The 24,721-nt window shown below is 42.2% G+C and overlaps 1 protein-coding gene across 14 annotated transcripts in view; it reads left to right on the top strand.

Moving 5' to 3' along the window:
- Window positions 1-24,721, top strand: part of ptprt (protein tyrosine phosphatase receptor type T) — a 475,774-nt gene that overhangs the window by 161,928 nt on the left and 289,125 nt on the right. For all 14 annotated transcript variants that reach the window (XM_017723239.2, XM_017723236.2, XM_017723234.2 and 11 more), the window contains exon 7: window positions 16,226-16,519. In XM_017723239.2, coding sequence (XP_017578728.1) covers window positions 16,226-16,519 — 294 coding nt within the window. The remainder of the gene's footprint in view (window positions 1-16,225; window positions 16,520-24,721) is intronic.

Here is a 24,721-nt window from a genome sequence, read left to right as displayed (position 1 = left end):
ATGTCCTAAGGCTGTGCGCTGCAACTGCTCCTGTTTTTGTAAGAATTTGAGAATCCGTTCTGTCAGTAGGCTGTTGTGGATTCGAGTGCGGAAGGAAGTTGGCTAGTTAACATGCAGCTCGAGCTCTCTCGCTACAGTCTAGGCTGGATCTTCTCTGCCATTGACAAGACAGGAAACCCCCAGGGTTTTCCATAGCGCTCTCCTGTCTCCCTACAGGCCGTCCTTGGCAGAATAATGGCCATGTGTATGTGTATGTGTGAGTGTCGGTATGTATTTATGTATGTGAGTGACACCCCCCCCACCTCCCCTCATCCATCTACCCACCTTAAGCCAGACTCCTTCTCCTGTTCGGCTCATTGACATGCTGCCGGTCAATTCTTAGGCCTCGATGTGAAAGCAAATTAAAGAGAATAATTTAGCAGAGACATCATTAATGCATTCAGGCAGCAGGGGAGCGTCCACCCGCGAGAGACTGCGGAGAGGTGGAGGTCGTGACAGATCTGTGCCAAACTTCAGGTGTAATCTGGCCGCTCCGGCCGAGCCGAAGTCCGGAGGGAGGCTCGCTGGACTTTAAACCACTGCACATCACACTCACTTCACAGTTGCGCTGGTGAGACGTGAGTATTCTTTGAAGTCCAGATAGCACTGTAAAGGTCTTCTGGGCGCTCCTGGTATTCTCATCGATTTCCAGTCATGAAGACTGTTCTCGACCCCTCTGACTCTTCTCCGACTCTCCCCTGACTCGTGGAAAAGACAATATTTGCCGATTTGGGAACAGAGGCAAACAGAAGGGACTGCGTCCTTCTGGTGGAGGATTGTTCGCGGGAATTTTGCTTTGTTCTGGATTTGCTGCAGATGGTGGAGCTGGCTTCATCCCAGCTGTTCAAATTTGGATTAAAGCTGGCTGCGATGGACAAAAGTCTGAGGTTCATGTTGGTGGCCAAGTCTAAAGTGCTGCAGAACTAAATGACAATTCCACCACTTTTTCAAAGTTTCTGCATATTTCTGTGATCTAAGATGTAAACTAAGTGCTCTGTTCTGCGGCTTTTTAAAACAACGTGCCACTTTGCCTGAAAATATGAACATACACCACCTAGACAATGAAGAATATTTACATCCTTCATTTTGTCGAGCAGTATTTGGTTTCAGTGTTGCTCCAGAAGTGTTGCTGCATCTCGCAGCGATGCTCCTCGATTATTTCCGGTACGGCAGTCTGCTCATGCACATGCTCAGACTGGGAAATCTGATTACTGAGTTCAAATCCAGCCTCTTTATCAGATCCCTAGACCTCATTCTGATCTAAGAAATCAGAGTGTGCTGTTTACACGACCTTCTGAATAATCAGATAACTGCCGAAATCTGATTATAATTGGGTTATTTAGTGCATGTAAATTCACTCATTGTATTAAACAGTTTTGAGACTTTCAGTTTATGGTCCTTTTTAAATTTGGATATTTTTATATCCATACATATTGATATTGATGTGGGGTAATATGGGACGACCAACACCAACATCTAAAAGCAGCATCGTTAGGCTTGATCAGAAGTTATTTTGCTATGCTTTGCTATGTAAATAAGTAATTATATATTTAGTTACATAATTAGTTACATAATGGGCAGAATTATAGGCGTCTTCAGTTTAGTTGTGTATCTGTAAATCTACAGAACTGTGTAAAAGCGTAACGTGGAGCGTTGAGGTGGACGCATGTGTGAAGACAAGCAAGATCTATTATGGGCTACTCCAAAATCGGGGTCAAGACAGTCCAGGTTCAGGTAGCCAATACGAAGAGCAGGAGGGACAGACATGACAAGGAACACAGAAATCCAAACACTTAACAAAAACTCTCCAAATAATATATACAACGCACACAAGCCTTACATCAAACATGCAAACAAGCATACATCAAACATGATCAAAGAGTACAATCAAACAAAGAGCAGCAAAGACAAGGGAAAACACAGGGCTTAAATACAACAGGGATGATGAGGGACAGGTGGAAACGATCAGGGGCGGAGTCACGAAACAAGGGGCCGGACTAGACGAAAAACAAATGCATGCGATCAAAAAGTAAACAGAAAAAGCACATGGAGTAGTGGGAGGAGCCAACCGGGACAAAAAGTCAGAGACCGCCCTTCATTTATTTCACTATGAGATAAATTGTCTATAAACAAGTTGTTCATTTTTCAGGAGATATTTGTGGGGAGATAAAAGAAATAAGATAATCTACCTGCATAAGGAAGTGCGGAAGAAAAACTGAAGTGAAAACGACAAGAGTTTAAAAACTGATTAAAAGCTCCAGAGAAAATGAGGCTCCTAACAACCACCTGGAAGAGCTGGTCGACCCCAAAACTGCCCCCATCAAATAAACAGCACTTAAAGCTTTGATCTCTGAGAGAGAGGAGAACATCAAGCTGCTTCAGATCTGAAAACATCCACAGGTGTTTCTGTCCATCCTTCCACTGTGAGAAGACCACTCAGCGCTGTGGGTCTGAAAGGACGTGTAGCTGATCAAGAAGAACCTCACTGAGAAAAGGGGACGGACACATCAAACAAAGAAGCTGGTTGATGGACTGACCACCCCAGAGTCCAGAGCTCAACACCACTGAATGGGTTTGATTAGTTCAGAAAATCAACCAGCTTCTCAGACTGAGCTTTGGAGGCGTGTCTGCAGATTTCTGTACACACTAATTACGGTTTCTCTCTAAAACGTAATGAACAACATGCTTAATGTTTGTTTTTGACCGTATATTAAGTAAATGAGGGGTGGTCGGCCTCCTGCACCGCACTGTATGTGTATTTATCGGTGTGAAGAGCAGACTTGTTGTCATCTATATGTAGCTGGAGAGGAAAAAAAGGTATTAGTGGAGGATTTTGGGACTGTGTTTGCCTTCAGTGCAGAGATGGATTAGAGCTCTAATACTGCAGCCAAGATAAGCGGCAGCCACGGAGTTAGCACTTCAAACAGTGCTGCCACTTTATTTATCTGTGCGCGTGTGAGCTGACAATATTTATTTATTTACTTACTTTCTACCCTCCAGCTGCAGCTACTCCCCCTCCTCCCATCACCACCCCCTCCACTTCAAAACACCTCATATGTGTGTGTTGTAATAAATCTGCTTTGAATCCTTTTCTTGGGCCGAGTCTGAGCTTCAGCATCGCGCCGGCGAGCCGAGTGTCCTGCGCCGTGTTTGGAGCAGCTCGAATTTTATTTTCCTCAGTGTTCTGTCTTTGAACGCTGTGAATTCACGAGACACTCTCTCTCTCTCTCTCTCTCTCTCTCTCTCTCTCTCTCTCGCCTCTCTCTCTCGCCCTCCCTGAAGCTCGCACGCCCCTCCCTCTCGCTCGGTCCCCTGAGCTTTACTTTTGTTTGTCCAAAGCTGAGTCTACCTCATCACACAGAGGGGGTTTTGAAGTGTCTCCGTTCTATCACGTCTTCTACTCATCTCTCTGTCTCTCGGTCGCTCGCCCGCCCGCCCGCCCGCCCCCTCCCGCCCGCCCGCCCCCTCCCGCCCCCTCCCTTTCCCCTTATTCCGTTTGGGGGTGCAGTGACAGTGCACACCTTTAATTAAAGCTTTTTTTTGTGGATATCAGCTGAAAACCTAAGGTTATTATCCACCTTTCTCGGTTCTCAGATTGTCACCAGGCCAAAACTCAAAGCTTTATTGTGTACAGTTGCATATTAAAATGACGCAACTTCCTCTCATTTAATATCATTTTTATGCATCAAATCTTCCAGCAACACAGTGATGCAGTATATCGTTAGAAAGCTTGAAATCTCAGGATTCGACTCCCCCAAACAGTTTTATGATCCGTTACTCACGGCAGGTACGATCGTCTCATTTCCATCATCAGCACTGAATGAGCAAACACCTATCAAATCAGTGTGTCCTCACCTTCAGAGCCTCTCCGCCTCCACAGAGACACCGTCGTCCAGAACATGTGGTCTGATAACACGGCAAGAGTCAGAGATCAGTTTAGAGATCTGTGAGTCAGGAGGAAATAAACTCCTCCGTTCTAGACTCTGATAGTCTGTCTGTAACTCATACAGTTAGTCTGATAAACTCAGTGTTTCCTTTCAAATGAGACCGAGATCATGACTGTAGCCCAGAGTATGTGGGAACAGCGCCCCCTTTACTTGGGGTATGATGTTTCAGGCCACTGTTGGCAGGATAACTCGCTCTGGTGAGAGTGCATGTAAATTTGAGCGTAATGCTTGATTTGTGGTTATGAAAAGCCATTATCAATATCAACAGAAAATAATGGAAGAACCCTGTTTAGAACCATTTCAGCACACAATGGTTCTGTGGTTCTACATAGCACTGAAAATGGCACATCTGTTGTTAATATGTCAAGCAATACAACACATTCTCCATCAGTCTAAAGAACCACTTCACCATACAAACAACCATTTAAGCCTGAAATGGTTCTATATAGAACTAAGGGTTCTATCTAGCACCAAAAAGGCCTCTTCTACTGGCATGGTGTAAAGCTCGTATGAACCTTTTTGGGCCTGCATAAAACCACATACAACACTTTCTTTATCAATCTAAAGAACCATTTCATTATGCAAAGAACCATTTAAGCATGGATATAGTTCTAAATACACCTCAAGGTTCTATATAGCACCAAAAAGGGTTCTTCTGCTGTCATGGTGTCAAGCTTGTATACAGTAGCAGAAACCTTTTTGGTGCTATATAGAACCATGTAGAACACATTCTCCATGAAGGACCTTTTCACCGTGTAAAGAACAACTTTAGCATGGAAATGGTTCTAAATAGAACTCACAGTTCTATATAGCACCAAAAAGGGTTCTTATTTCCTTACAATGTCAAGCTTGTATACAATAGTGTTGCATAGAACCACGTACAGCACATTCTCCATCGGAAGAACCATTTCTTTATGCAAAGAATCTCTTAGTCATGGAAATGGTTCTGTATATAGCAGTTAGGGTTCTAATGAAGCCCTTTCCTTTCTGAAGAGTGCAGGTACTAACAGCCACAGCCGTGGAAACGACGTGTCAGTGCGAGGTAATGCCACTCAGTCCTATGGAAGATGTGAGGATGATAGATGAGCTGATATGAAAGCAGTGAGTGTTTGTTTGTGTCTGTCTGCCGTTCTTGTTCCGTCTGTCTCCCAGGCTGCGTCTGCGTCTCTGGCCTGTCCAGAAAATCATAGGAACAGATTTCAGTAATTGTTGTTTCACGGCCACAAATTCCCATTTTGCGGCCAGCGCTCGAGCCGCCGACCCCCTGGCCGCTCCGCAGCGCTATCAGCCAGGGCCCCGCGGGCTCTGATCAGATAGCGAGGTGGGATTTCTGGAGCTCTTTTTGGCAAATCCAGCCCAGTCTTAAAGCCTCCCTGCGGAAAACAGGTGATAAAGACTGAAATTACAGGGCTGGACACACACACATACACACACACACACACACCCACACACACACACACACACACACACCCCCACACACACACGCTGCACCTGCTCCACTCTCCGATAGCCGGGCGGTCAGCCTGACGCTAATGTTCCCGCTGTACAGTGTGTGGTATCAGTGAGGGGAATTGGGAGCCGACTCCATTTAGCAGGAGGCTGTGATAAGAAGAGGAGATGGAGACGTGTTGGAGAACAAGAGAGCATTTTATGAGTTCTGCGCTGGACGGGTCGTGGTCTTGCGAGGCCTCTGAGTGCGAGGGTCTTTAGAGACCCCCCCTAATAATGAAGCATAATGAGTAAACAAATAAAATAAACATCTGAGAGGAGAGAAATGGACGATAGTTCAGGTTCCTGTTTATGTGCACTTTGAGCAGTCATCCTTATTAATCTGCAACATTCTTCATTCTTAGAGAAGGTAGTTCTTCAAGGGTTCTTTAGTAAAGATAATAGCTCTTTATAGGACAATGAATGCTCAGAGAACCCTATGCATGACTAAAGGGTTCTGTGCAACATGAAAGTGTTCTTCAGATGGATAGATGGATAAATGGCTCTGTATAGAACCTTTTTAAAAAGGGTTGTGTGTAGCACCCGAAAGGGTTCTTCTACCATCACAAACTTGACATGATATCAATATCAAGGGTTCTTTAGTAATAAAAATTGTTCTACATAGAACCATGAATACTCAAAGAACACTTTGCAGGACTAAAAGGTTCTTTATAGCACCAAAAAGAGACCTGCTGTTCCATGGCACGATGTTAAACAATAGAAGAACCCTAAATAGAACCATATATAACACCTTCTCCATCAATCATGTAAAGGACTCTTTGCACCACGAAAAATTGATGGATAATGAGTGTTCATGGTCCTATATAGAACCATTTTGTTTAGTAAGGAACCCTTCTTCTAAAGAAGCCATCTTTTTGAGAGCGTACTATAGAATAAACAGCAGGCTAAGCTCAGCTCAGGTCCCGCTTCTCTAGTAGACCAAACACAGAAGGGTTCTGCTTCTAAACTTTCATCTATTTAGAACCGCAAACACTCAGTGGGCCGTTTGCATGCGTGTGATTCTTTGTGTGATGAAATTCTTCAGACTGATGGAGAATGTGTTGGATATGGTTCTATGTAGCGCCAAAAAGGGTTCTTCTATTGTACACGAGCAGGACATTGTAACAACATCAGAACCCTTTTTTGGTGCTATATAGAACCGTATACAGCACATTCTCCATCACCACACACGTCGTCTAAACCGCTCATCCCTCTGGGTTGTGGTGGGGTGCTGGAGCCTGGCCCAGCTGTGATTGGGCAGTAGGCTTTATTTATAATAAATAAACTTCATTTATGTCAGATTTCTTTATTGATTTGCCTTCGTTTAGTCGTCTGCAGTGATTTACGGCCGCATTCAGCTCCATTTTAACCACATTTTATCTGCAGTGAACTGTTCTGAGTGTCTGAGCCTCCGCGAGTCGTGGTCTGAGGCCCCCTGAGACCCCTGGGCTCTGACTCCCCCTAACCGGGTCAGTAATCCGTCCCTGGTTTATAGAGTTAGGGTTCTGTTTCTTTGTCACAGCCAAACACAAACATCAGGAGCACCAAACAGCGCACCCTGGAAGCCACTTATGTCCAGAGGAAATGGGCTTTTCCTGGAGTGAAAGGCCCCCTGGTGAACAGGAAATGCTCCTTTTGTTGAGCTGGGGATCAGGTGCATGTGTGTGTGTGTGTGTGTGCGTGCATGTGTGTGTGTGTGTGTGTGCGTGCATGTGTGTGTGTGTGTGTGAGACTCAGTATCTTCTCATGAAATCCCATCAGTGAGTGAATTCAGACAGAAAAACAGAGGTGAGAAATAAAGAGCCTGGATAACGCTGCAGTCAGTATAAGCCCCCCCCCCCCCCCCCCCCCCCCCCCCCCCCCGTTCTTTCTCTCTTTTCTCACTTAATCTTCTTAAATTCAGCTGTTCAATGTTCTTTCTTTCTTTCTTTCTTTCACTTATTGCATTTTTAGCAATGAGGCTCTGCAGCACTGGGTTGCGAATGTTCTCTCTCGCTTTCTACATGTCTGTCTTTCTCTGTCTCTCTTTTTGTCTCTCTCTCTTTCTTTTTCTCTTTCTCTCTCCCCCCTCTCTTTTTCTTTCTATTTCTCTCTCTCTCTCCCCCCTCTCTCTTTCTTTTTCTTTCTCTCTCTCTCTCTCTCTCTCTCTCTCTCTCTCTCTCTCTCTCTCTCTCTCCCCCTCTCCCCTCTTTCGTTCTTTTTCTCTTTCTCTCTCCCCCCTCTGTTTTTCTTTCTTTTTCTCTCTTTCTCTCGCCCCTTGCTCTCTCTCTCTTTCTTTCTTTCTTTGTCTCTCTCTCTCCCTCCTCTCTTTCTCGCTTCTTTTTCTCTGTCTGCCTCTCCTGCTCTCTCTTTCTATGTTTTTCTCTGTCTCTCTCTCTCTCTCTCTCTCTCCCCTCTCTCTCTTTCTCTCTTTCTTTGTTTTTCTCCATCTCTCTCTCTCTCTCTCCCTCTCTCCCCTCTCTCTCTTTCTCTCTTTCTTTGTTTTTCTCCATCTCTCTCTCTCTCTCTCTCCCCTCTCTCTCTTTCTCTTTCTTTGTTTTTCTCCATCTCTCTCTCTCTCTCTCTCTCCCTCTCTCCCTCTCTCCCCTCTCTCTCTTTCTCTCTTTCTTTGTTTTTCTCCATCTCTCTCTCTCTCTCTCTCTCTCTCTCTCTCTCTCCCCTCTCTCTCTTTCTCTTTCTTTGTTTTTCTCCATCTCTCTCTCTCTCTCTCTCTCTCCCCTCTCTCTCTTTCTCTTTCTTTGTTTTTCTCCATCTCTCTCTCTCTCTCTCTCTCCCTCTCTCCCTCTCTCCCCTCTCTCTCTTTCTCTCTTTCTTTGTTTTTCTCCATCTCTCTCTCTCTCTCTCTCCCTCTCTCCCCTCTCTCTCTTTCTCTCTTTCTTTGTTTTTCTCCATCTCTCTCTCTCTCTCTCTCTCTCCCCTCTCTCTCTTTCTCTTTCTTTGTTTTTCTCTCTCTCTCTCTCTCTCTCTCTTCCTCTCTCGCCCTTTCTTTGTTTTTTTCTGTTTCTCTCTCTTCCCCTCTCTCTTTCTTTGTTTTTCTCTCTCTCCCCCCTCTCTCTTTCTTTGTTTCTCTCTCTCTCTCTATCTCCCCCTCTCTTTCTTTGTTTCTCTCTGTCTCTCTCTCCCCCTCTCTCTCTTTCTTTCTTTTTCTCTGTCTCTCTCCCCCTCTCTTTCTTTCTTTGTGTTTATCTCTCTCTCTCTCAACCTCTCTCTTTCTTTGTTTTCTCTCTCTCTCTCGCCTCTCTCTCTTTCTTTCTTTGTGTTTATCTCTCTCTCTCTCAACCTCTCTCTTTCTTTGTTTTCTCTCTCTCTCTCTCGCCTCTCTCTCTTTCTTTGTTTTTCTCTCTCTCCCTCTCTCCTTCCTCTCTTTCTCTCTATGTATCTCTTTCCTTTTCTCTCCCTCTCTTTCTCTCTGCTCTCTCTCTCTCTGTCTCTCCCTGCTTTCTCTCTCTCTCTCTCTCTCTCTCTCTCTCTCTCTCTCTCGTGAGTTTTTATCTCACGCTGGTGTGTAGCTGGAGGTGGTGAAGACGTTCTTTGCTTTTTTTTCATTCACTGCTATTTCAGTCGGTTGTTTTTTTTCCCTGGTTTTCGCTCCTCGGCTGCGTTAGTCAGTCTGACAGGCTGTGGTTCTTAGAGAGCTCCTTTTTAACTGTTATTCTCTCTGAATGAGGCCACTGGGAGCAGCGGAACGCCAAAACCCTAATAACGCTTAACTGAACCTTGGAAAACTGACTCAGAACTTGGACTGGAGGCCGATCGAAATGCCTCCGTGTTGATACAGGGGCACGATATGGCACACACATAACATCCCAAACCTCAGGATATTTTCTTGATATATGATTTGAACTCACTGAAAACCTTAAACCCCACCTCCTTATTTCTGCACTCATTGTCCAGTTTATCAGCTCCACTTACTGTATAGCTGCACTCTGTAGGTCTACAGTTACAGACTGTAGTCCATCTGTTTCTCTGATACTCTGTTACCCTGTTCTTCAGTGGTCAGGACCCCCATGGACCCTCACAGAGAAGGTACTGTTTGGGTGGTGGATCATTCTCAGCGCTGCAGTAACACTGACGTGGTTGTGGTGTGTTAGTGTGTGTTGCGCTGGTCTAAGTGGATCAGACACAGCAGTGCTGCTGGAGTCTTTAAACACCTCTGTGTAGTCCACCAACCAAAAATATCCAGCCAACAACGTCCTGTGGGCAGCGTCCTGTGACCACTGATGAAGGACTAGAGGACGACCAGCACAAACTGTGCAGCAGATGAGCTGTCGTCTCTGACTTTACATCTACAAGGTGGACCGACAAGGTAGGAGTGTCTAATAGAGTGGACAGTGAGTGGACACAGTGTTTACAAACTGCTGCAGCACTGCTGTGTCTGATCCACTCAGACCAGCGCAACACACTGACACGCCACCACCATGTCAGTGTCACTGCAGTGCTGATAACGATAAATAAAAAGACTAATAGATAATAAGACTAATTACATAAACAATAAGTTTTCTTTGGGGACTATTTTGCCGCACAGCACCCTGCATGTCTCCCTCCACCATGAATGGAGTTGAAGTTCTCTAAACTCTCATAAAACAGCGTCTCAGTCATCAGGCAGTGAATTCAGAACCATCTCATGTAGGAACTTTCTGTGAGGAAATTTTAGAGGCGGATGTCTGGTTCCTATCACCACCACTGTGATCAACTGTGACTCTAGAATGGAATAAACCACTGTACATGACTTTGTTAACATTTTAAACACCAGGAATTTGGTGGAATTCCCTGTTACAATTCCTTATTTTGATGCAGACCATCATAAGAATATGTTCAAAACAAACTGAAGTGATGAAAAACTTTGATTGGTTTAATAAGTAGAATTTAAAAGTGCTGGATTTCGATACCCAGCTGTCCTGCAAACATCTAGCCAATCTACACCGGCCTCTAAACCGCACAGCCGCTCAGCAACATGGCTTCGAAAATGGGCAGCCAATCGATTACGAAGTCTCAACGCACTGAACATGTCAGACGAGGGCCCCTGAAGTAGCCAGCCAATCAGAGAAACCCTAAGCGAGACCCACTCAGTCTGCGGCCTGTGACTCTGAATCAATAACTCTCGCTGTAAACCTTCAGCCCATCAAAAATTCAGGCCCTTATACTTCAAGAACCATAAACCCCCATTGAATCAAAATCTGCCGACAGGAAGCGCCGCTCATGCAAACTCAAATTACAGGAGAGCTAAATTACCTTCAGCATATTAATGCCACCAGTTCTTCAGTCACAATTTACACATGACAGCTCACTTGATGAACAGCCTCTTGGTGTCCATTTGCATCAAAAATATGACAAAAATGACACCTGAACAGCAAATCAAACAGAACTCTGTAAAAAACATGCTTTTTTATTACTTTACTAGTTTCTACACTAATGCACTGGATTTACTTCACTAATATTTCCATAAGAATTAAATTCTGCTGCAGTATCAGCCTCCTGGAAAGGCTTCCTGTTGGAACATTGCTGTGAGGGTTTGATTGAACATTAGTGAGGTCAGGTACTGATGTTGGATGGTCAGTTCTGGATCAAAAATCATCCCAAAGGTATTGGATGGAGCTCCATCAGTCCAGAGAACACAGTTCCTCTGCTCCACAGCCCAATGATGGGGGGCTTTATACCCCTCTAGACCATGCTTGGCACTGGGCATGGTGACCGTAGCCTCATGTGCAGCTGCTCCAGAGCATCCCATTCTATTGGTCAGAGCTTTTCAATGGAGATTGTACAAGCTGTGACTGAACGCAGTGGCCCAATCATAATGTTTCCGTGGTTTTTTGCACCTAAAACAGACATTTGATTATTACATGACCGTTTTCTAACCTCTCTTTATCCCTGAGAGTTAAACAGGCTGCGGCTGATATGTTATTTTACTCTGTTCTGATTGGCTGTCTTACATTGTCGTTCATTAAAAAAACAGAAACCTGAAACACTCTTTATAACTTCACTGTGAGTGGGTGGGGCTAAACTGAGGCTGAATGGGTAAATATATGTAAATGTGACATCACAAAAACACTGCTTTCAAAACTGGCCCTCGGCTTAAATTCTATGTATGGACTGAAGCTTTAACAGTGTTTACATACTACAGCAAACAGAGAGCGAAAAGTCAGGAAAATTGGTTCGTTTTTCAACATACGGACCCTTTAAATCTGAGAACCCTCGGATAAAATGGTGTAATTGTTTTGGTATTTTGGTCAGTTACAGTTATATTACATTTATAAAGTATTTACATGAGACAGTCACACATGCCATATGCTGGAGACCCTAGGCTGCTCAGGTACAGTACTGTGCGAAAGTCTTAGGCACCCAATTGTCCAATTATTAAGATTTTGGCACATTATCAAAATCTGTTTATTAGTGTAGTTTGTGTTTATTTGCTGAGAAAAGTGTTAATATTTGAATAAACAGCATTTATAGAATATTAATTAATAATGATACATGATATATATAAAATAAATAGTGATTTTCTGGATGTTATTGTGTGTGTTTACCCATCTCCAAGCCTCTCCTCGAGGAAGCCCAGTATTATATGTAGTTAAAAAGCAGCTCCTGGTTTGACCAATCAGTGCTCAGTAAATTGAGCTCATGATGTCATTGATGATATTAACGAGTCTCTGTGGCGGCTGTGAAGGTATCCAGGAAAAATATGGACCCAAGAAATTCTTGTTACTGTTTATTGTTTTTCTGTTTATTTGAATTATGAATACGACTTTATTCTAATGTATATTGTGATAAACTGACTGCTGAGATAAACTGTTTAAAAATATGCTTAGATGCCTAAAACTTTCACACAGCACTGTACATCAATATTTAACCTGTAAATACTAACGGAATTTTCATAGCTTCATGAATTTGACTAATTTTTAATAAAAAATTTACCTCGCATCTGCAAAATGTTGGACATTTTTGTTTACACAGATCTTAAAAACAAGTGTGAACTTCAACTTAGTTTCAGAAATTGTCTGTGAAATGCAGGAATATTGAGGGTAATTTGTTTTTTGGCTTATTATTGATGAAAAATAAATGATTAGAATAAGGTGTCCATGCTTTTTATTGATTTGCAGTCCTCTTGGATTCATGCTGAGCACTACTGACACGCAGATATACAGGATTTATCGAGTCAGAATACACAATGCTGATGTCAGAGCTTAATGAGGTCATGCTGGCTGGCGAGGACCGGGTCTGCTGAGTGTTCTGATATGTTGATCATGTCTGTAGCTTAAACCGTTCTGAAGCTGTGAAGGCCGTAAAGCAGCTACACATGCCAGGTGCAAAATAGGCTTTGGGTTCAAAGCGTTAAATCAGCCGAACTCTCTTGTTAGAAGGGCCGTTTGGTTCCTTTTGGCTGTTTAGGGTAAATCAGCACACTGTAATCCTCGGGTTTCAGTGATAAATGTGTTAAAATGTGGAAATGATGTGGCTGTTTGAACCGAATACATTCAAAGGGAAAAATGTCCTGTTTTGCCTCGGCTCCTCCTCTGCAGAGCTGCTATGCTGTGGGTAAGAGTGCGTGTGGCAGGTTGGCAGGTGGCGGTGAAGGTTCCTCTCAGGGTGCGGTGGCAGTGCAGGGAGCTGGTGGTTATCAGGCTGAGGGTAGATGGGCTTTGGTAATCCTGCTTAGTTGATTATACGGCACACTAGAGGCAGCAGCCTCTCATTAGAGCGACTCTGGGCGGCTCGGCCACGGTCGGCAGCGTCCTTCAGGCTCCACCACGCACCCCTAACCCCACATTACTGCCTGTCTGCTCCCTCTCCCACTGAGCGGGGCGAGAGAGCGAGAGACGTAGGCACTGCAGAGCAAGAGAGAGACTACTGGAGGAGAGTGAGAGAGAGAGAGAGTGAGAGAGCGAGAGAGAGAGAGCAAGAGAGAGAGAGAGGGAGAGAGAGTGAGAGAGAGAGAGAGCAAGAAAGCGAGAGAGAGAGCGAGAGAGAGAGAGAGAGCAAGAAAGCGAGAGAGAGAGAGAGAGAGAGAGAGAGAGGGAGAGAGAGCGAGAGAGAGAGCAAGAAAGCGAGAGAGAGAGAGAGCAAGAAAGCGCGAGAGAGAGAGAGAGAGCAAGAAAGCGAGAGAGAGGGAGAGAGAGAGAGAGAGAGAGAGAGAGAGAGAGAGAGAGAGAGAGAGAGAGAGAGAGCGAGAGAGAGAGACTTAATGATAGAAAAGGAAGACAGACCAGGTGAGAGGAAACCTTATCCTGCTGTGGTCTTTAAGGGGCCCGTATTTCCATGTTTTCCACACCTTTTCTGAAATGTGGTTTTGGTGTTTGATGTCTCAAAGTTGCAGCTTGTTTGGTAGTCACTATTTTTGTGATGTCACAAAAACAGTCATTTATTTCTATTTGCCCAGCAGTTTAGCCCCTGCACATGCCTGTCGTTATGAGTGGTTAGGTCTGGACTGCTTTCTGAATAAGGCCCATTGCAGGGCAGCCAATCAGAACAGAGCTCATTTAAATATATTTGTCTTAAAGGCCCAGTAACAGAAACAACTTGTTTAATGGTTGGAAATGGTGATGAAGAAATCTAAGGAATCTCTAAGGAATAAAGAGGGGTTGGAAAAATGGATCCAGCTATTTTACTCTACAAAACAATTAAACCAGTGCTTGTGATGACGGCCCTGTGATGCTTTTTGTTAGATTAATTTCTATTTTACATGTTATTTCTGGAATGATCAGCTCTGGATCACTCTGGGTTCAGAATTTGTGGTGATGGGAACCAGACGTCCCCCACTAAAAGCTCCTCACAGAAAGTTCCTACATGAAATGGTTCTGAATTCACTGCCTGATGACTGAAATGCTGCTTTATGATCGTTTAGAGAACTTCAACTCCATTCATGGTGGAGGGAGACATGCAGGGCGCTGTGCGGCAAAATAGTCCCCAAAGAAAACGGATTATTCCAGATTTTCCACTATTTTCCATCAACAACATTCCAGATAAACTCAGAAGACTCGTGTAGGTTCTCTGGACTAATGCAGTGGACACTGTAGGCAGTCTCGAGCGGTTTGGTGTGACTGGGTGGAGTTTGTCCGGCTGGTCTGGGAGGTGGATGTTCAGAGAAAAGCCTCAGCTGACCTCCACAAATAATCTTCTAGGGAACATTTTATTTGTTTATTTTTGAGCTTTTGCTGGCAGGAAGCTCACCTGACTCTTCCTGACGATCTCCGTAAGCACACAGTGTTCTCCAGCTCACTGCATTCTGACTCCCAGCAAGCTTTCCTTCCTTGTTTTGGTAAACTGAGTCACGTACTACAGCAGGAGGTGTGAATGCTATGCAGTCGCGCTTACCGCAGTGACTGCAATGTGTAAATGTTATTGCTTTAGATAGCAGTGGCAAGTAAATATAGGCCAAACCAAAAACATAAAAATGAACCAATGCACATTTAATTCTAGTGGCAAATTCTAACATTCTTTTTATTTATTTAATAATTAACATTTACTTTCTAGGTACTAGGTTTCTCTATAGCAGAGGTCACTAATAGGTGGACCGCGGTCTGAGTTCAGACCCAGACACCGTCCTATGTGGACCTGGACCTGTAACCGATAAACTATGGAGAATTATTTAATTTGGATGGGGTGGTCCTGTTTTAATTGCCGTAGCTTTTCTAGCTTTTACGGTAGCTTTAGAAGCCAGAGACTCACAGACCAATCACACGCGCTGTAAATATCACACGTGACGCTGCTCAGCCAATCAGATCATTATAATGAGCCCTGAGACTCGAGTGAGTGACGCCACACAGTGAAGGGACGAGGAGAGAAACAGCAGTCAGAGAAGAAAGTGAGTCAGAGGGAAGTTATTCCACATGACGTGACCTAAAAAGAGGAAACTGACAGCAAATGTTGTTGAAATCTGACTGAACTGGACTTTATTTGAACTGATATTCAGTTGTCGACTGTATAAGATGTTGATATTCCTCCTCGGCTACTTCAGTAAATAGTATATGCCACCGAGTCAGGATGCAGGTTAAACATTATGATGTTCTGGACCTTCGCTTGAGGAAATTTTCTCTAACTGGACCTTATTGGATTTGCATTAAATGCCCTGATCTATAAGCTCAACTATATTGTAATGAATGGTCACCCTCAATAAACTCCAATTATGGATGTCTGATAAATTAGAGCTTGGCCTTTATGAGTACATTCACCTCTGGGCTAATGCTAATTTCTGCTAGCATCCTTATGGAACTATTTATAGCATGTTAGCTTTAAGATAATGCTGGTGCACATGAACGTTTCTAGATTAAACATGTGGAATGCAGCTTGCAAAAGACATTCTTTATGTTTTATTTGAAGCTCGTTTCTAATTAGGTGGGAGTCAGTCCAGCTCCTGAAGTCCTAACCAATGGGAGAGCTCGCTCGGCTGTATCTGGCTAGATAGACTACCCTAATTGGATGATTTTACATTTAGATCGTAACCCTTTACAGTGAAATAAGAGTACCTTCCTTACTACAACTCTTCCATACTACAATAATCCCAGAGTTTAGATACAACACGCATGACGCTTCTATTAAATAAAAACAAACTGAAACTGAGCTGATAAACGATTTGAACAGCTTCCGAACATCTTCTCAATAACACACAATTAACAGTAATGACACTGAAGATTCAGAAATTCAGAAATTCGTTTATTATTATTTCCCATCACTGATGCCGCGTTAGTATTAACAGAATCTTGTAGATGATGAGTTCTGGCTGCTGTTTTTCCATTGATGATTCTTCTCATCTCCAGCTCCTCCGACTCCAATCGCCCCTCCTGAGCTGCTGGCGGTCGGCGCCACCTACCTGTGGATCAAGCCAAATGCTAACTCCATCATCGGCGATGGGCCGATCATCCTCAAGGAGGTAGAATACCGCACGACCACTGGAAACTGGGCAGAGACGCACATCGTGGACGCGCCCACTTACAAACTGTGGCATCTGGACCCGGACGTCGAGTACGAGATTAAGGTTCTCCTGACTCGGCCCGGAGAGGGAGGCACCGGACCCCCGGGACCGCCACTCATCACACGCACCAAGTGTGCAGGTGGGTAACTCGCTGGCTATTACAAGTACTTGGTGGGAATTAAGAGGAGCAGTTGGAGGCTCTGGGATCTGCTGTGTCTCAGACAAGTTGGTGCTCTGATGCAGGATAAGGCTGGTTATGGTATAGTGTTATTTTTATCAGAGCTGCCCATGAATAATGGATGATTATGGATGTAAAACTGTAAGTACATTGTGAGATACAGATCGTTGTACTTAATAAGTTCAAACTGAGTAAAAAACTATTCAACATAAACAGGGAAATGCAGATAGTAATAAGCTAAATTTATCACTGCTGTCGGAACAAAACCTCGTATCTTCAAAATGGCAATTTTACACGAGAAGGAAAAAACATGCTTTGCTTTTAATGTAAGTCAATGGAACCAGACGTCTTTCCAGGGCATTTCGGGCTGTTTCTTTTGGTCCATTCATCACAAAATTTACACACAATGTAAAAAACAACAGGGATTTTCAAATTATATCAAAAACTGGAAAACGTCAAAATTGGAGATACAAGGTTTTGTTCCGACAACAGTGATATATACCATCATCATTTATAGGGTACTTTCTATTGAGAGGTGTCTACTTGGGAAATTTATTTATTCATTTATTGCTTACATTATACATTAAGGGTGGTAAATTAATAATTATATGCTAATAAGCAATGAAATACTCATTATTTATATATTAATTAACTGCTGGTTACTGTTTAAGTACTTAGACAAGCTAAACTATCTGTTACCAGTGTACTCAGTTACTAATCAAAGTACCAAAGCACTTAATTAGTAATGAATGCGTAATAAGCAGTTAATTAATATATAAAATAATAAGTACGTAATTATTTATTGGCGTATAATTCTACATCAATTTCTGACTCAATGTAAAGTGAAGTAGAATGATTTAGATTTATGAGTTTAGCCACGCCCCTGTATGTTAGAGCAGGAAGTGAGGCTGCATCCCTGTCCCTCATGGCCACATGGTGAGCAGTTAGGTCCCATTGTTTTGAAGTAAATTTGTCCCAAAGTCTGAAAGTCAGTGAGGAACATTGGGAATCGCCATATTTTCTGCAGTTCAGCACTTTTTAGAGTTTTAATGTGAAATATGGTGATTTTCTGTGTGAACAGCTGTTCAAAGCCGTGTCTGCTGGTCATGAACTGCTGAGATTTTGGGCTCAAATCGGAACAGTCACTACTGACACTCTGGAAGAGTTTGGGTCGAGTTGTGTTGGTTTTGGTAGAGAATAGAATGGAATGTTCAATCATTAGTTAGCACTGCTGGCAGTTCTGCCCCTCCTGGAAGGTCATCTGTTTTTTGAATTGTTAGATAAATTAGGGCTATAGCTTTTTTGTGTATGAATATTGTGGCTGTGGTGAGCTGCTAGTGAGCAATGAGGACGAAAGAGGAGAAACCCCTGCTGTGAAAAACACTTCACACCTCTAGACAAAGTTGGAGGTAAATGGAGGACTGGAGATTTCTTCATCTCATAAAATCCTTCGCACCTGACACAATAAACAAACAGCATTTTTCATAAATGTTGGGCTATTTGCTCAACTAGGAAGATGAAAACCCAGTTCTGGTCTACAACTCTTCAAACAAATATATGACAGTGTATAAACACTTCTAAAAATGAATTACACTGGATTACACTTTATAGCCTTGTTTATTATACATCATGAATTGTTAATATAATACATTATAAGTAGTGTTAATAACATGTTATACTGTCAGTGCCAAAGACGTCAGTCCCAGCTTGGAGAGCATAAAGGCAAATACCAGGCTAAAATTGGTGCACATTAATGGTGGTGAACATTAACAGTGGTGAACATTAACAGTGGTGAACATTAATGGTGGTGAACATTAACAGTGGTGAACATTAACGGTGGTGAACATTAACAGTGGTGGTGAACAGAGGTGGTGAACATTAACAGTGGTGAACATTAATGGTGGTGAACATTAACAGTGGTGCACATTAATAGTGGTGAACATTAATGGTGGTGAACATTAACAGTGGTGAACATTAACGGTGGTGAACATTAACAGTGGCGAACATTAACGGTGGTGCACATTAATAGTGGTGAACATTAATGGTGGTGAACATTAAGAGTGGTGAACATTAACGGTGGTGAACATTAACGGTGGTGCACATTAACAGTGGTGAACATTAACGGTGGTGAACATTAACAGTGGTGAACATTGACTTTCCCACATTGGGTGAAACACTGACGTTGCTCTAGTTTAAACTCTGACGTTTGAAGCCTGTAATGAGCTTTATTGTGTTTTAGTGTTTCAGTAAATCCTTCAGTAAATTCTTCAACCTGAAGCCTCACTCTTAACCCTGGAGGAGGCTTTAGTCCAGTACGCTCCACTTTACTTAGAGCGGACAAATACAGCTTATGAGCGCTTATAATGTGTTATGAACAGTACTTATAATGTATTATGTTAACAATTCATAATGCATAATAAGCATGGCTCTAACATGTGATGCATGTTTATAAATATATATATCCATGTATACAATGCTTTATGAATGCATTATAGCATGTTATGAATGTGTTTATAGATGCTTAGAAAGGTGGCATTCATAGAAAGTGTTACCTATATTGCATCATTACATCCAAAATAGATGGAAATCATATTTTATAGCTAATTGGAAAAAAAAAGGTGTTCTCTAATGCTTAATAAAGCTCTTACGATCATTCCAACAGGATACAAAATACTACACGCTTAACCAGACAAAAGCACAGAAAGGATAATATTTCAATGAGTCGATTAATCGAATAACAATCCATACACTCTCAGAAAAAAGGTAGTAAACTGTCTCTGGGAAACGTACCTGCACTGAACCTCTATTTCTATAATCAGTTCTAGAGATAGTCCTCCGTTGCAGCCCTAGCTAACAATGTAATTCTAAAGCAGTAGTAAAGGCGTCAGCGTTTAACATTAAAAATGAGCCTTTCTTGGTTTTAAAGCTTGGTGTGAAGGGTAAAGGGTTTTTTTTAATTCCACAGTTTTGACAGGCGGTCAGTGAGATGCCTCTACCGTACTTTGACTCTCTTACATCTCTTCAGTCATCGCCCTGTGGGCATTATGATGCTACAGTGAGAAGGCTTTCCTTCCATCTATTTCTTTGTCCAGCGCTTTACGGTGTCCCTGAGCAGGGCGCTCACAAGCAATAAAAGCAATAACAGTGGTTGGGGGACTGGTCAAGGACACAGCACGGCGGACACGCCAGTGTTGGGTTAAAGAAGAGCAGCGCTGAGGAGAGCACAGGCTGGAGACTCACAAAGAGGGAATCTGAGGTTAAATCAGCTCGGCTTACACGTCGCCAGCGTTCGGCAGACGAGCGCTCGGAGCGAAATAACTGTGAAAGATGTAAGGCCTCAGTGTAGATCAGGTGTCAAAGTCACAGCCGACTCCACTTTACAAGCTTTGCTGTAGTTTTCGTCTTCCAGCCCTGCTTTATGCGCATTGTCTCCACACTGTGCGGCAGGATGAATGGAGGAGTGTTTACGCTTCCTCAAATCGCAAATTTCATAACTTCGCTGAATTTTTCCCACCATGTTTTTATCCTGGGGGAAATTGGCAGGGATTAATCTCATGGCTTGGTTTTGTCTCAGCATTCAGATAAGACCTTAGACAGTTAGATGGTTGTTCCGCTGGAAGGCTCAGTATAAACCCCCTGTTTGACTGTATGACAGTAACCCAGACTGCAGAATGTGAAGAAACAGCATCACGGTTAAAAGAGCAAACTGATTTGTCCAAACCTCACATTTAACATCAGAATAGCAGATTTTAACACTTAGCTCTCTTAATCATGGGGGCAGTTGTGGGAGGTTAGGGAAACAGCCCATGACTTTAGTGCCCTTGAGCAAGACACCTAACCCCAAACTGCTCCCCGGGCGCTGTGGATAGGGCTGTGGATAGTGTGCTCACTGCCTCCTTGTGTGTGTGTTCACTAGTGTGCATGTATGTGGTGTTTCACTGCACGCATGGGTTAAATGCAGAGGTCTAATTTCACAGTGTGCAAACACGGTTGGCAAAATGGTTCTAAAATCAAAAAATTCTAAATTCTATTCTAAAATAAGAAAAACTTTTCCTATGAAGAGAAATGGTGAAAAATAAGAAACAATATAAATGAATTAAGCTAAACAAAAACTACAAAGGATTCTGGCTATTCCCGACTCTAGTGATGAAATAGTAATATCAATAATGTTGTCTGATTTATATTCTTCTTCTTCTTTTTCCCGTTTTTATTTTTCTGCCTGATTTCTACCCGCTAACCCATCCTGCAGTTTTCGAGATACTGACACCATTCCAAATCTGGACGGTTTGGTATGATCAGGAATGGTGTGACTGTATACGGCTTCACACAATCATCGACAAATAACAATATTTTTCCCCAAAGGAATGAAGTTTTATGCATTCAGCTTATATTATGATTATATAGGATGCATCCACTAGTAACATCCTATTAGAATACCATAGCAACCACCAGCAACCACCTAGCAACCACCTGGGATACTGTAGTAACCGCCCAGCAACCAAGGGTACAATAGCAACTGCATAGCAACGCCCTAGCAACCATTTGGGATATCACAGCAGCATCTTAGGTAGCTTTTAGCTGCATCGTCACTCTGTATTTTCTTCAGGAGACACCGTTTTTTTGTTTGGGATTGTGAGTTTCTGCTGGTTATTTAGTTTAAAGAATGGAAACATTGAGAACTGACAGTATCAGTCAGTAACTCACTCTGTCTCTAAAAATACTAAAGTTTAAATTAAAACATAAAATATAAAACTATAACAGCTTTTATTATCAGTTATCAGAATGTTTAGGGCCTTAAATTCAGTTTGTTTCCCCCACAAAATTTTCAAAATTAGAGAGTAGCTCTGAAGTAGTAAGAGGTTATTAGTACTTTGTAATGTATTGTGTTATTGGATTACTTTGTAATTCCACTGCAGTTTGAAAAGAGTCATTAGTAATTGGTAGGGGTTTACTTTTTTGGATTACTTTGTGACTCCATTGTTGTTTAAGAAAAGTAATTACTCATTTGTAATGGATTGTTTTTTGGATTACTTTTAATTTCACTACAGTCTGATGAAATAATTAGTCATTTGTTGTGGGTTACTTTTTTGGATTAATTCCATTACAGTTTGCTAGAAGTAATCAATCATTTTTAATTGATTACTTTCTTGAATTATTAGTAATTTAATAGTCTTTTCTGAGTTGCTTTGTAATTCTGCTACAATTTTTAAGAAATGGTAAGTAATTAAATATAGATTACATTACATTACATTGTAATTACATCACAGTTTGAGAGAAGTAATTAGTAATTTGTAATGGATTACTTTTTGTTTGGATTACTTTCTAATTCCATTACAGTTTGTGAGACATTATTAGTAATTTAATATAGTCTTTTTTTTACAGTTCCACTGTAATTACATTACAGTTTGAGAGAAGAAATTAGTACTTTATAATGGTGATTATATTTTGTTTTTATCAATCAGTAATTGGTACTTGGTAATGGTTTGTGGTACTTTGTACTTCTGTTGCAATTTGAGAGATATCATTAGTAATTTAATATTGTTTCTGTTATAATTGCATCAGTTTGAGTGAAATAATTAGCCATTTGAAATGGTGGTTTTATTTTCTTTTTTACTACTTTGTAAGTCCATTGCAGGTTAAGAAGTAATGAGTACTTTGTAATTATTATTTTTGTGTTACTGTCATTCTGTTACTGTCTGAGAGAAGTAATTAGTAATTTGTAATGGATTACTTTGTTGGATCTGTTTGTAATTCCAATACATTTTGACAGAAGTAATTAGTAATTTAAAATAGATAACTTTTTGGGGTTACACTGTAATTGCATTACATTGTGAGAGAAGTAATTAGTAATTTGTAATGGTAGTATTGTTTTGTTTTTGATTACTTTTTAAGTCCATTACAGCTTAAGAAGTACTGAGTACTTTGTAATTGTTATTTTTGTGTTAATGTCATTTTGTTACTGTTTGAGAGAAGTAATTAGTCATTTGTAATGGATTACTTTTTTTGGATAACTTTCTTTCGAGCAGCTGCCCCAACACTGCTCACTGTCCTCTTTACTGGAAGCATCTTCTGCTCCAGTAAGGACTGATGAGCGGAGAGAAGCAGAGGTGAGCCCTGTAGCTGGAGGTGCAGCGATTCTGCTGATTCTGCACTGAACTCCTCCATCTGTTCATCTGAAAGACCGGAAAAGTCAAAAGACAGAATCCTGGAAAATCCTGCAAGTACAGTAGAATAACATCCGTACTGTTTGTAATGAGGGCTCTGGAGGAACGAGGGCACAAATCAGGGCTGATGATGATTGAGATGGAGAAGATTCGGCAGAGAGAGGGAGAGAGAGAGAGAGAGAGAGAGAGAGAGAGAGAGAGGGAGAGAGAGAGAGAGAGAGATGGGGGGGGCGAGAGAGGTAGCAGTAATTTTCAGGTGTAATTATGAACGCAGTGGGGTGGCCTGCGGGGATGGATGAAGAAGATAGAGACACACTTGATTTGATATACCGACAGATAATGAGATGAGAGGGAGAGCGAGCGAGCGAGCAGATGAGTGAACCGCAGGAAGTGAGGGTGATCCAGGTGAAGGAGCTGAGCGTGTGTGTGCTCCAGGTGAGGGTTATGATGAAGGAGCTTCGCTGCGCCACTGATGGCACAGCGGGAGAGACACACTGATCAGAGTACACTCGTCTTCCCTCCCACCGCCGCTCTATCGTTCTTTTTCCAAGTTTTCTTTTCTAGCGCTGCCCCCCCATAACTCCCTCCCCAGTGCAGTCTTAGGCATCTGAGCCATTTACATAAATATTTATTCATTTATTTGGGCAGTGATCAATCCTTTGTTTAGAAAAACAGCAGAAAACACGGATGTTAGAGCTTAAAATGCCTTTTCGGTTGCTATGGTGTCTAAGGTGATTCTGTGGTATTGGGAATGACTGCTTAGGTGTTTTACTAGGTCATTACTATAGTTTCCCTGGTGGTTGCTAGGCTGTCGCCAAGCAGTTTCTAAGGTATCCAAGGTGGTTGCTAGTGTACTCGTGTAATGAGCTTCTGTCCATAGTTCTACCATTCATTTCTATGGGGAAAAGTATGACTTTGGATGGCTGCTGTGTGGAAACTCCAAGAAGCCCACATGTCACTATCAGACAAATATCCAGCAGAAAAATATGAAGAAAATGATAAAGAAGGAGAATATAGATTCCACAGTCCATTATGATTGTCCTGTGAGTGTGTAAGAGCCAAACCTGTTTTCTTATAACGTATATATTCATAACTTTCTTGATAATAACTCTTTCTGACAAGCAACGACTGCGTTTACGTTAGTTTGTGTTTGATTTGTAGTTGATTTTGATTTTTAATTTGTAATGTTATGTGGTGTTTCTTCTGGCAAAAACACACTGTAGATTGTAGACATTATTAGGTGTGCAGTTACAAACTGGTTACCGCACAGTTAAATCCCCCCCTCAATCAATGCAAAGAGACCACTGTGGGACCGCCATTGACAAGATATTGATGGACCACTGTCCATGTCTATTGATGGACACAGTAGAGGGGGTGATTTACAGATGAGCTACAGTCTGTAAATGCACAAAGTAAATCAATACTGTAGGTATTTCTGATAAAATGGCCAGATTAGTGTGGATTATTCCTGTGGTGCTTCCATTACCTTGTTCACCTCCTCTATGCACCATATATATCATATATTTTCTAAGCCTAATCCTGAATGTGACCCTCATCTTAACAGTAGGAACCAAAGAATAAGCAATGTTGCACTTTCATTTGTAAAAAAAACGAATCAAACCTTTATAAAAATAGTTTTCAAAGTCAGGAGCATGTTGATGTCCCAGGAGGTCAGTCCTGTTTTCTCCAGTTTTACTGCAGTCAGAATCTTTTGTCCTGAAAATATACAAAAACATGTATTCACACACACACACAGTGCTGTCTCTCACCTTTCCTCACAGTTTGATTCTCAGGCTTCGTTGTCATTTTGCTCTGAGAGAAGCGAAAAGGCTTCAGTCAGGACTTTTCAAACGGACGGAGAACCAAGACTAATTTAGCCGAGCTGGAGAGCTAAAGGAGAGGAGATGGGAGCGCTCACACATTTGAATGGAAATTGTGTGAGTCCTCTCGGATCAGTTCAGTGTGATAGGGTGCCCTGGCAGTACAGGTACACCGTTCC

This window comes from Pygocentrus nattereri, chromosome 26 (assembly GCF_015220715.1).
Source record: "Pygocentrus nattereri isolate fPygNat1 chromosome 26, fPygNat1.pri, whole genome shotgun sequence".
In the NCBI taxonomy this organism is placed as follows: Eukaryota; Metazoa; Chordata; class Actinopteri; order Characiformes; family Serrasalmidae; genus Pygocentrus; species Pygocentrus nattereri.
The sequence above is the reverse complement of the archived record's forward strand: the minus strand, read 5'-3'. Positions and strand labels throughout refer to the sequence as shown.